The following is a 15,030-nucleotide window of genomic DNA, read 5'->3' on the forward strand; positions in this document are numbered from 1 at the left end:
CCTAGGTATATGACGATATTTAGCACTTACAATAAAATCCAGGATTGCACATATTCACTGAGGATAAAATCGCCGGTTGCTGTCCGGACAGACAAGTTGTATTCGCCATGTTGATAGTATCTGCTGGAAAGGAATGTGAGGCAGAATACAACGAGGAATAACGAGGAATGGGCTTTGGACCTTCATGTCATGGGATTTTAACATAGTTACCACATACGACAACACGTGAACATGGTCCAAAAGTCGAAATAGTCAACACAAGTCTTACTTCTTAGATCTCCAATAGTTAGGAGACTTGACGGCTAATCAAAACCAAATAATAAGGAATGCCTCATTGCAATAATACGGAGGTGGATATCGAAGTGTTCGCACATGCTAAAAGGACTACTAGTAAACGCTAATGCTCATGTTAACTGTCTTTTATGTATGAGGCTTTCCAAGTGTTCTACGTGGTGGGTGGGTGGTGGATTAGTGGATTATGTTAAGAGTCTAGGGCTTTATGCGACTACAAGAGTAACTTATAGTTTCGAGCCTGATCCGACACTAAATTGGACTATCGATTGATATATTTCAAGTTTCGACCGGGCATAAAGACGATCGGAACTACTGTAGCAAGGTACTGTCAGCCAGCTAGTGCGGTATAACGCGCCATGGAACGGTATGTCAGACTGTGGTTTTTACGCGTTATTTTTCGATGCAATTTTCCGAGAATTCGCCATTATTTGGCGAATTATAAGCGATCAGTTCCGCTAGTAAATTGGGTATAAATTAGATCTAGTTTCCAGTTATTCAAAATTCAGGCTTCAGGCTTCTTCCCCCTTGCACTAAGATCGGCCGTCAGGCATGCACTCCGTAGGCGTAGCGTTGTCTAGCAGGCTCTAAGTGGGCACTTTACCAGATCGGACCGCCCATGATGGGGTAATATTGTCAAAGGCTTAGTTATTCCCACCCCTTGCTTCAGAGGAGGGAACCAAGGAATCTAGTAGGAAAAGTTTGACATACTACTATAAAGTCGATCCGACAATTTGACAACAAGTTTGGTGGACTAGATGGTAGATACTATTATTTAATGAAAATCTTGGAATACACTATAATACATATATGATATAGGGCTATATGCTACTGATTATATTTTTGCCTGACGTGGTCAGTCTCCAACAGCGAGATATAGCTGGCGTGGCGTTCCGGCACTATTAGTTTTAGTAAGAGCACACCCGCACTACATTTCAGGTGCAGGACGGCTCTTTTCCCTAGATTCTTTTCATTATCTACTATTTAAAATTTCTGTTGATCTAGTGTCATTCCCATCTGTGTAGATTATAGCTCTCTGGTCTTCCCTATTTCCCCTCCGGGTCCCCGATTGAACCGAATAAACCCAAACAGATCTGCGGAAATGGAGGCCAACAGGAAACTTCCTGTGATACACTAACTGCCGCATATAAAAATTTCAACTATTCTACTCCCCATCACTGTTACCAGTAGATCCTTTGATCTCATTGTTTAAACCCCTTCAGAACTCGAGCACGATGCCAATAACAAGCTTGTCTGAGCCAAGTTGCCATTCAAATTCCTCTCCTAAATCTGAGGCTGATATTAACGGATATTCTGAACCCTTTGATAATATCCATCGAAGGCCCGAGGGTTCTTTTACCACGCTTCCCTGCCGTATCCACAAAGACGATGCGCAGGTAGTTGAAACTGCAAAGTCTTTTAGTGCCGAGGTAATTTCAGCGTTGTCGCACAACTCCGCGGGCCTTCCTTGCGAAGCGAACTCGTGTGTTGGCCATTTCGCCAGTCTCGTATACCCCGAGTGCTTACCGGAAAGGCTGGATGATATTGCTAGGATAGTGGAGGGGGGTGTATTTCATGATGGTATTTGGTTGATTACTACTTTCTTGCGAGGTGAAAGGCTGACTAGAGGAAAGACATTTTGGAAAAAGACGAGCTGAATCGTGTAACGGCTCATAATGATATGTTTACCTCTGTTCTGCAAATGCCACAAGCCACTAGTGTCCTTGAACCGTCACTCGGCGTCAAGCACTTTGCGTCCGAAGTGATTTCTACCTTTGCATCTAAACAGGGAGTTGAAGGACAAGTTCTCATAAGTAAATGCTTGAAGGGTTGGATCGAACCATCAGCCCTTGCACCAGAAACAGAACCCACCAGTTTTGAGGAGTCTGTCGCCCACCGGATTCTAGATGTTGGAACGATGTATGTTCACAATTGCTGGCCCATTCATAGACTGAAATGACCATATCTGACGTAAACGTTTCAGTGCACTGAGGGGAATCCTTGAGTTCTCTCTTGGCATCATTCTGTCGGAAGAAGATACGGAACATGTTCAAGAGCTTGTGTATATTGCCGATAGAATTGTTGCCAACACAAATGACTATTTTAGTTGGGAAGTCGAACGAGATGGCAGTGGTAGGTTACAAAATTCCGTCAAGGTGATGATGGTAACGGAGGGTAAATCCGAGCAGGAGGCCAAGGAAAGGCTCAAAGCTACCATCCTGGCAGACGAGCAAAAATTCCAGGAACTATTGGAACGCTTCTATGTCACATTTCCAGAAGCTCCAGACCATATGAAGAAATTTGTCAAAGGGCTTCAGCTTTATCTCGGAGGTCACCACATCTGGTGTTCAGCCTGCGACAGATACAAGATCAAGACTACAGCAATTGAAAATGGGGCTAACTACATAAGTACGGATTTTGTAAAGGATCAGCTCTACTCTCAAGACTCTATGCCTACAAACCTTGGAGATTCGGCCCTCCTAGCTCCGGTGGAGTATATTCTGTCTTTGCCATCGAAGAACATGAGATCGAGAGTTATTGATGCGATGAATTTATGGTTCCAACTTCCCGACGATCAGCTGGCTACTATCAAGTGTGTGGTTGATGACTTGCATAATTCAACTTTAATGCTTGACGATATTCAGGACTCTTCAGATCTACGCCGAGGATGTGCAGCGACACACCAGGTTTTTGGCATAGCCCAAACCACCAACAGTGCGACATACATGGTAGCTAGGGCCGCGTCCACGGTTGTCACATATCAGGACCAATATCCCCAATTAATTAATATTTTTTTGGATGGCACCAAAGCTCTGGCATTAGGCCAGAGCTGGGACTTGGATTGGAGATTCACGGGCTATTGCCCATCGATCGCAGAGTATATGGCTATGGTAGATGGCAAAACTGGGGCTATGTTTGACATGATTATCCGAATGATGCACTGTTTCTCGTGTACCGAAAACCTACCCATCGCTGATCTGAGTCGACTTACAAGACTTCTCGGTCGATGGTACCAAATCCGAGATGATTATCAAAACATCCAGGATGAACACTACACGGCGCAGAAGGGGTTCTGTGAGGATTTCGATGAAGGGAAGCTTTCCTATCCTGTAACAGTGTGTTGTAATCTTGATCCCAGGGCAGGAGCAATTGTTATGGGGATTCTTCGACAAAGAGGAAACCATGGAACGTCCCTGCCGACCAGTGTGAAGAGGCAGGTCCTCGATAAAATCCGGCAAACCGGTGCGCTCCAGCAGACCTGGGAGGCCCTCCAGAACCTCGAGCGAGACACTGAAGCTGTCCTAGTCACGATAGAGAGTATCACAGGAAAACCGAATCCGTCATTTCGTACTTTTGTGAAGCTTTTGAGCAACGTATCACGGCCATAGCACGTCACACTATATTAATCAATGAATGTAACATATGCTACCTAATCCTTTCAGACTAATATGTCGTGAAGAAATTTCATAAATGGTCTCCTGCGCATGCGAAATTGAATGAGACGAAAATATATGCTCTCATATTCTATGCCGTACTTCAGTACTTGACGCATGCTGTGAACCTGTTAAATATGATCAATGCCGAGTCGGTACACATGGCTGAGGTATTAAATTTCTTAATGTTACAATATCGAGGTGCCTTGCTGGCCTCGGCATACGCGCTCACCTGAGTCGGTGATGTCCTCAAGCAAGACCTCCAAGATGGACGCAAACTTGCGAGAAATCTCCCAGTGACCCTGCCGTCGCAGCAGGTCTGTCAAAGCACTCAGTGTCGTGGCATCGATCTTGTAACCCTGCGAAATCGTGCGACTACCCAAGGTACGCCTCAGCGCTGAGAACCGGACAGGTAGCTCCGGAATGTCGAATTCGATTGGCCGCGACTCAGGTCCCACTAGTAGGGTATGCACATATACAACGATGCCTGCGTGGAAGGCTGCCAAGGGGGCGTGAATGGCAGGCTCTGAGCCCACGGGCATCAACTCTAGATGCTTCAGGACCAGCACTGCGTGAGCCGCGCATCGCTTACCATCAAAGCTCGTTGTCCACTTGCGAGCAGCATCGATATCTTCCTCTTGCCTGGACGTTCCTTCGCGGCCAATGACGCGCTCCAGGAGGTCAAAGTCGGCGTAGAGGAACATGAAGGCCTCGTTCCAAAGAACCATCAGACAACAAGAGTCTTCTAGTTCTTTGGTGCTGGCGTACCACAGATCTGCCCAGAGCATGAGCGAGCGCTGGAGATTACAGGCCGTCTCGTCACTGAGTGATGAGGCCCGTGCTTCGCTGATGGAGGCATATATTCCTGCTAGGGAAGCGTATGAGTTCATCAAAGGTGGCGAGGTGACTGAGCTAACTGGTGCAGAGACATGCTCTGTATCATTTGAATGTTGTGTATGTCGCGAAGTCGCCGGTTTGGAGGACATGAGCTTCTCATGCCACCTGGCCGCTGTGGGTTCTCCGAATAGTTCCTCTGGGCAGCATCGTGGTAGCCTCTCTGGTTCATGTCTGAGTAGTGGTTCGTGATGGAAAATCGCAGAGATTTTGGCGTCCTGGATGTGTAGTGCTAGCAGCACGCGGGCGGACTCTTCAGCCTGAATCCAAGATCTCCAGCTAGACTCTACATCTGAGGTCTCAGTGTCCACTATGTCCAATGCGCTCTTGACACGGAAGATGCCAGCATGTCGTGACCATGCAATAAGAGTTCCATGGAAGCTCTCGACAAGGAATAGGTCATTTGGGTTCCCGGACAGTATGCCGAAGGTCTGTCCTAAAGTGATGGCTTGAGCGATAGCAAGCGTCTCGCGACTACCTTGAAAGAGATAGGTTTCCCACTATATTGAGTCAGAACAACAACATATCTATAATACTTGTCCCAACATACTGATGTTAGAAGTGCTTTATTTAACCCCCGAAATATGGCACGACCGCAGGCTTTAGCACTCTCAAGGCCGATGAACAAAGCTCCTATGGAGCATATGGATAAGAGCAGGAGTGAGTTTTCTGAAGAGGGGCGAAACGACGAGACATGAATAATGGGAAATATAGGATGAAATTTTGAGAAGTAAAGCTTGATGCAGAGATTCTGAACTCGGTTAGTCTAGGCCATGGCACCCACTGATCGGCTTTGACTTACGAGGAAGTCAGCGGATGGAAGGGTGCTGTTGTGTGGGCTTGGATGCAACCGGTGCGAGAGACCAGCACGATACATCTCATCAACTTGGTCTTGATTTTGGCTTCCAATCGGCTGTGCCTGCGGCGGAGAGTCTGAGGCCCGTCTGGTATGCCATCTGGCACGCACTGACTTCCAAACCTCCGCGCGAACTGGAGCCTCTGATGGCGTACGACCCAGCTCAATCGTCCCGAGGGTCTGGCCGGGATTGGACGCTCCCAAGGACAGTTCCGAGTCATGTGGGAGGTTCGGGGGGATAGAGAAGCCCTGAAGTGTCTGATAAAGGTCACTGGAGAGCATCCAAAAGGTTTCATCCGTTCCAGATCCTAAGTTCACTGAGCTAACATTGGCCACGCTGTCGGGCACCGGACCACTCACATCGGAGAGTGGCCCAAAGGCGGTCCCATTCGGATCTGTGTGATTTAATCGATTTTGAAAAGCCCCATTTGCCGAGTCATAGAAGCCTGATCCAAATGTTGCAGGCAGACTCGATTGATGATGGTCTGGGCCAGGTCCAATAGACACATGGTTTGCATTTTCTTCGTTGCCTGTAAATTATCATTAATTGAGCTGGTACTTGAATATAAATTACACAGGAAGGAAACGGATCGTCATACTCAAGGGAAAAGTGTTTGCGTCTCGATTAGCCCTGGCAGAATGCTTCCTCGCATGGCGAATTAACGAGTCCCTGCAGGGCGTCAGTAAATACCAAGCACCGTACCTATCCCATTGCCACTCACTGTCTCCCATAAGACTTGGAGCAGACTTTACATGCAAACGGCTTCTCCTTGGTGTGCGACCGAATATGGCGACTGAGGTGGTCTTTTTTCCTAAACGCCTGGTGGCATGTGTCGCATTTCCATTCTCTCGGCGGCTGCGACCGGTTCTCCGTCGACTCTTGGCAAGCAAATTGAGCACTGTCATCCAAAGAACCGGCTGTTGCGACGTCTGTCATAGTGCCTCATCAACAGGCGTCAATTGGAGTTGCTGAGGTTGCGGGAGGAGATTGTGGGGATGGACAAAGCTTTGCGGGGAAATGTTTGCTAATTCATTCATTCTAATGATTTGCATTGGTTCAAACATCCGGCGGAGGGAGCGAAAGGCTCTTAAAATAAAAGCATGCTCTAGCTATTACTCTAGCTATTCTTCGGTTAGCTCTAGAATTTGTCAAACTACACTCCCATCATTTGTGAGGAAATTATATAGCCTTCCTAAATTAAGTATAGCGCTATCTGCCATGCATGCTAATATTTAGCGCTATAATCAAATTACTGCCCTATTGTCGAAGGACTGTATCACTGTTCAACCTCTAAGCCACTTCGGACTGCTACTACAATCTACAATACCGGACAGACTTAAGATCGGAATACGATTCGCCATGTCTTCTAGAGGCAAGTACCATACAAATAACAAGTCCTACAGTCCCCCCCTGACAACAAGATGCCCGATTCTTCCTGCGACCTCATGAAGTTCCTTCGTCGTACTACAGGCGGCAAAGACAAACCTGTCCGGACGAAGCACTACGAACTTGTTGCCTCTGGCAGCCTTTGCCATCTGGTGACGATCATACCCCACCGGCTTGAATCTTCCGGCGCACAGCGGGTCATTCGCAAACTGGTCTCCCGTAGCGAATCGATAGACGACTCGCCCGTTAGGTCTTACCGAAGTGCCAAATGAATCCTCTGCAAATATGGAGACCTCTCCCGGAAGCAACGCTCCATTGCTTTTCTCCTTGAGGCCAGCGAGAGAAGGCTCGAGTTCATCAAGCTCGGCAGCAGCTTTGGCCAGCACGACCAATTGAAACAGACCCTGCTTGGACGGCGAGAAGATGATGTCGTCGGTAAATGAGACCTTGCCTGTGCCGCCCACAACTGCAGCATAGACTTGCGGGAAGCATCCACCACCGCCGAGACTGGGCAGAAAGGCCATGCCTCGACCGTCTTCCCATCGATACTGTATCATGCCATCCCGCCGGCCGCCCAGCTGGAGCCAATGCTTCCAACTGGGAATCATCTGCACTAGCCACAGAAACCAGTCTCTCAGAAAGACCTTGAGACTGTCCGACTCTGTGACGTAGGCCCCATTCTCAATCGTCGCTCGCAGAGATGCGTCAAGCTGCTGCTTCCGCTCCGAGTACCAGCCCTCGAAAAGTTGACGATGGTCCATCTTCGGATCTTGGTGAGATGTACTTTCCGAGTGTTGTATCGCCAGGCGCAGCCGCCATGCCAAAGAGATGGCATCTCTGAAGCCGGATGAGATACCCTGGGCCCCGAACGGAGGAAATACGTGTGCTGCATCGCCGCAGAGAATGGTCCGGTCAAGAGACCATCTGTTACAGCTTCTGGCAGAGAAACGAAATGGCTGACATCGCATGACCTCGATGCAATCCGACGGGAATCTTACCTCAGCTGCTGTTATTCCATGGCGCTTTCCTGGATGAGTGATGTAGGGGTATACAACCTCGGCCATTTTCTGAAAGGTCGCCATCTCTTGCGGACTCTCGCCATTTAACACAACGAATTCAAATCTCCAGAGTCGGTCCTTAGGAAGACCGAAGCGTCCGCAAACTGCAGATCGTTGGGGATTGCACAAAAAACGGAAGTTAGTGGGGAAAAACTCGTCGTATACCTGTTGTGGTGTGTATCCCTTCTCCCAAAGCGGGAAATCGGGGTGTGTATCTGGTGTCGGGAGTGATATTCTCCAGTTTATGGCCACCCAGTCTTCTTCGTAGGTCATGTCCACCAATTTCTCCAGTTGGACCCCGCGAGGTTCGAGATATTGCTTTCGTGTAAATCCAGTTTTTCCATCAGCGCCAACGAGAAACCTGGCTCGGATCGACTTTTGGTGGTCACGATCGTCGACATATTGGACGTAAACCCATTCGTCGTCTTCTCGTATGGATATCACGCGACAACCGACACGGAGTTCGCCAACCTTGAGCTCTTCGATTCGTGACCGTAGATGTTTCTCCATGACTGGCTGGTTGTGGCACATGAAGCCAGGATGGCCAGTACCACCTTCTGTCTGAGCCCTGATCAGTGCTTGCTTTTTGTTCTCTAGCATACCACATGTCGACATACCGTGCCGTATGTCATATCCATGAAGGGCCTTGCACTAAGGTCCTTCTTGGACCCACCTATGAACATGAACGTCTCCTGGCCTGCAAGCTGCGGTCAGCTAGATCTGATTCACTTGGTGCGAAGTGGCCACAAACTGTGCCCAATGTCGGTAAAGATCTTCTCATATATACCACAGGCCTGCAAATAGCGGATACCCTCCTCATCGAGGCCAATACCTCGCGGATCCTCTACAACATCAGGCTCCTTCTCGAGTACTACATGAGGAACGTGATGTTGACCCAACAGTACTGAGAGTAGGGCGCCAGTCGGCCCACAGCCGCAGATGATAACGCCCGTCTCACATTCATTATCGCTCGCCATAGTCTTGATGGCGCGGAACTGAATACCGATGGTCCTCAGTCACGCTTAACCGCGACTATGCTCTGTGATTTACCTCCATGGAGCTCACTGGTCAAAGGTATTTAACGTACAACAGGATCACCAACACCGGACTCTTTCCCCGCTGCTTTATGCGGGAATCTAGCGGGGACGGCGGGGGGTTTTGCGGGGAGCTTGCTTTGGGGACTGGCTGACAGACCCTAACCATAAGGGTTGCAGTGTTATGACCTGTCCCCATAGCTTAGCCTCAGTCGTCACCCATTGTTCTGTTGAAGTGTAGTGGCCATGTGTGGCAGCAGCTTCGAAACTAGGCGTAAAGTTGACGATGCATTGAAATCTCACATCCAATTATGGCCGCCGCGATAAGCTCGATACCGAAAAGTTTTAGATGATGGGATAGAAAACTTTTATAGTCAAGGAGATGCTCATGAAATCCAAGAAGCGCGTAAACCAAGCTTTAAGACCCGGTATTTTGATTGAGGAAAATTCATAGTGGGCCCCAGATACCACAATAATCAGTCCGGGTTATAATTATAGAATCTAAGATAGATTATATACTTTTATTGAATCCAACAAGCTTGAACCACCATGACGAGCAAACTTTTGAGCGGCTCTTAATTCGTTGCGAGTAACCGGTATTAAGGATTGAGTTTGTTGGGGCAGGGCTGCTGAAGTGTGATTGTTCCTTCGATCCAGGTTCTCGTAGTGCATTTTGAGTCAGCCAGACTTTAGATAAATTATCCCAAAATGCTTCAGGAAGCAGAGAACTGCTGGGATGTTCAACTCTTTTACTTCTTATGAACCTACTCAGATGATGACTCGGAGTAGGATTGTTTTGAGCCTGAGTGTTTACGTTTGCGAGAGTGACAGTCGTTTCGTATGCATTGCGCGATGGATTCTTCCAAAGGAATTGAATAACGGGCGAATATGAGAGCTTATACGGATGGCGATCACGTTTCAATGCCTTAATGCCTGCCCTGAATGAAATGAAGGCTATAACCATGGCCTGGCTTGTAAGTTGTGACCTTCCCAGGGGGCGGCCCTATTTGGGATTAGACTCATATCCCCTCCAGTTTGAGGAGTGATTTACAATGTCTGAACTATACAGGTTGAGCTTAGAATAAATGATCATCCGACTCTCTATTATTAGAAGTTACAACCTCAGCTCCTATTTTCAAGACGATTCTAGCCAGTTCTGATTATAGAGTTATTCCAGCTCACCAACAAACTTATCCTAAAAATGTCGAGACACAATTGAATAGATTCCTTGGATGTCTATCTTGAACTTGGCAGGTTACATTATACCAAGGCAAGAGCCAGGCCCGGTTGCCTAATGTCGAACGAGGAAAAATGGTACAATCCAAGAAAATCAGGAAATAGAAAGATTCAAACTGTCTTGATCCGCCGGACACCGAGCCACTACTTTGAATACCACAATATTTTTCTACTAAGACTCTTTAAACATATGTACTGCATATACGGCGAGATAAAAGGACAATTAGTGAATATTTCTATGTAAGACTACGAAACCTGTACTCTAGGCGAGATAGCTGTATTTGTTCCCCTCCTCACGCTCCATATAGTCCTTCTCAATAAGCCTGCAACTGTCAGAAACGGAAATTTATCAATTTGGGAAATAAAAACCCACTTTTCAATGTTCTTCTTGATCTCCGCCGGTTCTAGAACACCACGGCTGCGCGTCGCCTTGATCACTTCCGCCACGAGCTCCGCGTGTGTGATCAGCTTGCGGCTCTTCATGATGCGGACAATCGCCGCTTGTGTCTCATAGTGTCGATCGGCCGCCACGCGCTCGTGCGTCGTCTTGTTCTCTTCCTTCGTCTCCTTGAGCTGCACCTGGTTGATTTTGATTCGCATCTTCTGGTCCTGGAACCCCGCATTAAAGGAGAATACGTCCGTTTCGTTAACGTCCTTGCCCTTGGGTTTCTTGAGGAGGACTCGGTACTTGGCGCATGCTAGTGATTGTAACGTTCTCGTCAACTCGCGATCCGCTGTGAATTAGTTAGTGGTATGGCACTTTAATACTAGGTGGGGGTTGTAGGAGGGAGAGGAGTACAAAGTCCACAGGCTTCCTTGATCTGTACATAAGTAAGGGTTTCGCCCTCTGCTACATCGTTGAATAGTAGCAGCACAATTGCCTGGAAGGAGCTGACGACAATCTCTTTATTTCCCTTGTCGAATCGTGATCGCAGCTGGCAGTGTGCTAGTTGGTGTTTCCAGTGCAATTTGCGGCCCTTGTGTTTGGTATGGTAATATTGCTCAAAGTCTGATGTTGCCTTTGCAATGTCGGGAGGGATGCGGACCGTCACATCCGGATAAGTTGGCCATGCTGCTGATGATAAAACACTCACGTTGAGGTCGAGGCCTAGTCGGTGTCGACGCTGGCTTTGATATGAGTTGTACGATGTCATCTCGTCACGCGCCAAGTCCATGTCTCTGAACATCGCCTCGAGATTATGAGTGAAGTTGGAACCGCATTCTGATAGTTTCACAAATCAATATCATACTAGTGTCAATCTTCATTTGGAAGTAAAAATCTCTTACCAGTCTTCAGCCTAGCCAACATGCTCTTTTCTGCATCATCACTCGCACTTCGGCCCATGAGCAGTCGACGCGCAAGGTCGTTCTTGTAAAATGCTTCAAACACTGCTTTCCCGTGAACAAATCGAAACAATTCTAATACCTTGTCGAGTTGTCTGTTGATTTCTGTATCTTCATCCGCTAGACCGGAATCATCTGCTTGCTTTCCGATTACCTTGAGGCCGCCTTTGAGAAGTATATCCACATATTTGGCAATCATTTCACCGGTCTTGGAATTGTCTGTTCCCCAGTTGGACTCGGTCTTCTTGCTCTTATTCATGAAGCTTTCGAAAGCTTCGCGAAGAGTATGACCTAGTGCTTCGTCTTTGTGGAAAGATCCGGCCCATGTATGGTCAAGCTGCTCCTTGAACTCCAGCAAGCGAGCTACCATTTCGCTTTCCCGCTCAGGATCGAAGATGATCGTTGAGCCTTGCTCCTCAATGTATTTGCCGAAACAAGTCTTTAGTTGCGAGCCAAGCCTAAGGCGTTCTAACAGAGAATATATTTGTTCCAAAGCGTGTTTGTTTTCAGTAGTCATCAGACCTAATAAATCCGACTCAGCCAGTAATATAGCCTGCTTATCTCGTACTAAATGGTCATCCAAAAGTACAGTCAAGCTCTGTTGTGTACTCTGAGTCAGAGCATAAAGTTCACACCTCGTCAGCTCCTGCTGTATAAGGCGATGGCTGTTCTCTGCGTAATTGGCAAGATACTGACTGCTTGCCTCTTTTTCAGACCATGATTTGAAATAAGATTCGGATTCTTGGAGGAAAAGAGGTTCAAAGTGGCGCGAATACACTCCGAGATCATGAAATAACGCAATCGACTTTCTTAGAAGATCAGACTCAGCTTGCTGTTTCAGCCCTTCGCTTGTGCGGTCTCCCGCGATGAGATTACAAGATCCTCGGAGGATCTTTTCTTTCAATTCTGCGTCTAGAAAAATAAGCGACTGAAAGTGGATCAATCCCATCTCATTGATGACGGGGTATTCTTTTGAATGTAGAAGAAACGACTGGTCGAGGTAATAGAATATCCATCTAATCGTAACCTATTGGGACAAAATGTCAGAACCAACGACGAGCCCTTTTTCTTTAGTAAGATTCTCTACTTACCAGCTTAGAATTCCACGTTGCCCATGCATCGACGACAGCTTGCAAGGTATCCACATCTGAACTTGTTTTTGCTTTTGTTAACAAGCTCTGCTGTAGGTTATCGCATATATATGTCTTGCACTTATCCTGCAATTTCTTGGCCAAGACCGCTGCTCGGCCTTGTCTACAAACGTTTTCTGCGCCTTTGTATAGCTCCTCGAGCGACGCAGCGGGCTTCCCTCCATCAAAAACCGCATCCAGGGCAACTGCCAGCTGGCCCCAGATCTTATCGAAATATGTATCCTGGTTCAATCGCGGTCCCGATCGGAGGTTTTTAACAACGAGCCTCTTGGCGCCAGTGTGGGGTGTGAAGGTGTTTGGTCTTTGGGCAGTAGCCGGAGCTTTCTGCCCCAGGACATTATTGACCTTCGAGTCCGACTTCGAAAAGCTGTACATTTTCGTGGGCGAAATAGGCGTATCGTCGGTCTGTACGGAAGTGGGGGATGACGCTCGAAAGCGTTTGGGCGATGAAGGGTATTGATGGTCTCTGTGATGCGAGGGGCTGCTCGATAAGAGTTCCGAAATCTTTCTCTGCCGGTGCTGGTGCTGATGCTGATTCTGTGGTTGTTGCTCGTCCGGAAGTTTCCGTTTCTCGACAGTCTTACGCTTGCCGCCTCGCTGTTCGGTGGCTTTGGGGTGTTGATGCATCTAACCTAGCTTGAAATCTCCAGTGGGAGACGAGCAAGGATGAGGGCGGCAAATCGGGGAGGGAGGCTGCGAGCATCGAGAAAGGAAGGCGTCATGTCAGGGATGAGAGCTTCCTCGCGCCGGCCGGATCAAAATTGCTGGTGGCGGCGTTGAGGTGATGAGGATGAAGGAAGGACGCAGTGATCGTAGTGTTTGGGGTGACGGCGGCCGTCGGGGTGTGGAGGCCATGCGGAGATAAGATAGGCCGTGCACCCCACTACTACATGTACAATAATACTAATTAATATCAGATTAAAATACTTCTCAGGATCCTGCCTATAGATAATACAAAATATACAAACACTATTAGCATCAATATGGGAGGGCTCCTATACTCAATCCACTTTTCAAACTTTTGTCGTCCTACTGTACTACATTCTATAAGTCTACGTATCAACATTGAATTCATGCACACGTCAATTCAATGTTGATATCAATTGATGTATAGTCCAATAGACATTATCGTTAATGTCACTTGATAATATTCAATATGAGAAAAGTAATACTTTCTATATTTATAGTAGAATTGCGGGATGTTCCTAAGGGAAATATGAAATAAAAAAGTTACATGCACCTTCAGCCTCATCATTTAAACCATTAAGTACATTTAAATGTATTTGCATTCCATCTGGAGAGATGCTTGTCTCAATTTTCCCCTCCGCGGTAATCAATTACTATCACCATTTTATGTATTCTCAGAATCCTAACACTGGAAAACTATCCCTAAAATCCCAAGTCTTCCTTCAGTGTCTCTCCGGCAATCTCAACTGCCTTCGACTCCTGGAGAATAAAGAGAACACGCGCCCACTCCGTATTGCTAGTGTTACGCCACAGGTGCTTTGTCCCACGCTGGATGGCGATATCGCCCTGCTGCAGTATTTTCACTTCGTCGCTATCCAGCTTTAGCTCCACGGTTCCCTCTATCACGACGGCATAGTCGAGCGACAGGGTCCGGTGCAAGGGGCTAACGCTTCCGGGAGCCAGATCTATCTGACACAGCACCGTACCGCCGGGTATAGTAAAGTTTGGAGGGTTGGTCAAGTAGTGCTGATAGGTTGCCAGGTCTTTGTCTAGGTCTGTTGGGAACTGGTTCGTGGCATATCCAAGGTACAGGATGTCGCCAGTGGGAATATTCTGGGCGGGAATGATTTCGGAAATATCTTTATTGAAGATTGCAAGGCCATTGGCGTTATGACCAGTAATAAACCGACTGGTCTGCCGGAGCTTGTTAGAGGGGTGCTGTTCAGTCATGATAGCTATATATTTAGTTTTCCCAGAAGCGGAGTCAAGCAACAGTTAAAAAAATAGATATTATCCAAGATTTACAGTGATATCAAGATAAATGACAGAAGACCTGATGGACCTTCTATAACTAAAATCTATTGTTTCTTATATACCCTTTCCCAAGATATAGGGACGAACTCGAGTTGCTCGCGGCGAGAAGTTGGCCCGAACCCAACAGTCAATTGATCATAGCCCGGATTTCAAAGCCTCGCTATGTTCATCATGCCGACGAGCCAACGAGACAGCAAACAACAAACGATGGTGGACTTGTAACCAGCTCAGTATTGACCAAATGTATCAACTAGTGTGTCCATAACTTCAATATGCGGTCCCGTCAATCGGCGGATACATGGAAATAAACATTCCGCCCGATATTTCAAGCTAGCCGCAGCGAG

At 47.4% G+C, this 15,030-nt stretch overlaps 5 protein-coding genes across 5 annotated transcripts; 1 reads left to right on the top strand and 4 right to left on the bottom strand.

Moving 5' to 3' along the window:
• Positions 1–1,993: 1,993 nt before the first annotated feature.
• On the top strand, positions 1,994–3,680 carry BGW36DRAFT_393040 (geranylgeranyl pyrophosphate synthase; the record flags this gene model as incomplete). The annotated part of the gene is made up of 2 exons (XM_046217769.1): positions 1,994–2,211; positions 2,276–3,680. 2 exons carry the CDS (start codon positions 1,994–1,996, stop codon positions 3,678–3,680), a joined length of 1,623 nt encoding a protein of 540 aa, XP_046078038.1.
• Positions 3,681–3,796: 116 nt separating this feature from the next.
• On the bottom strand, positions 3,797–6,489 carry BGW36DRAFT_13239 (fungal-specific transcription factor domain-containing protein). Its single transcript, XM_046209371.1, has 4 exons — positions 6,075–6,489; positions 5,422–6,005; positions 5,170–5,370; positions 3,797–5,119 (listed from the first exon to the last, which is right to left on the bottom strand). Exons 1-4 carry the CDS (start codon positions 6,379–6,381, stop codon positions 3,914–3,916), a joined length of 2,298 nt encoding a protein of 765 aa, XP_046078039.1. The 5' UTR covers positions 6,382–6,489; the 3' UTR covers positions 3,797–3,913.
• Positions 6,490–6,873: 384 nt separating this feature from the next.
• On the bottom strand, positions 6,874–8,897 carry BGW36DRAFT_456886 (uncharacterized protein; the record flags this gene model as incomplete). The annotated part of the gene is made up of 3 exons (XM_046221944.1): positions 6,874–8,481; positions 8,538–8,617; positions 8,672–8,897. The coding sequence occupies 3 exons, from the start codon at positions 8,895–8,897 to the stop codon at positions 6,874–6,876; spliced, it is 1,914 nt and encodes a 637-aa protein (XP_046078040.1).
• Positions 8,898–10,392: 1,495 nt separating this feature from the next.
• On the bottom strand, positions 10,393–13,501 carry BGW36DRAFT_367553 (putative ubiquitin ligase subunit CulD). The gene is made up of 5 exons (XM_046214880.1): positions 12,626–13,501; positions 11,478–12,561; positions 10,990–11,412; positions 10,564–10,924; positions 10,393–10,513 (listed from the first exon to the last, which is right to left on the bottom strand). Exons 1-5 carry the CDS (start codon positions 13,310–13,312, stop codon positions 10,453–10,455), a joined length of 2,616 nt encoding a protein of 871 aa, XP_046078041.1. The 5' UTR covers positions 13,313–13,501; the 3' UTR covers positions 10,393–10,452.
• Positions 13,502–13,934: 433 nt separating this feature from the next.
• On the bottom strand, positions 13,935–14,947 carry BGW36DRAFT_367556 (uncharacterized protein). The gene has a single exon (XM_046214881.1). It carries the CDS (start codon positions 14,600–14,602, stop codon positions 14,075–14,077), a length of 528 nt encoding a protein of 175 aa, XP_046078042.1. The 5' UTR covers positions 14,603–14,947; the 3' UTR covers positions 13,935–14,074.
• Between the last annotated feature and the right edge of the window lie 83 nt (positions 14,948–15,030).

This window comes from Talaromyces proteolyticus (genome assembly GCF_021365285.1).
Source record: "Talaromyces proteolyticus strain PMI_201 chromosome Unknown BGW36scaffold_1, whole genome shotgun sequence".
Taxonomy (NCBI): Eukaryota; Fungi; Ascomycota; class Eurotiomycetes; order Eurotiales; family Trichocomaceae; genus Talaromyces; species Talaromyces proteolyticus.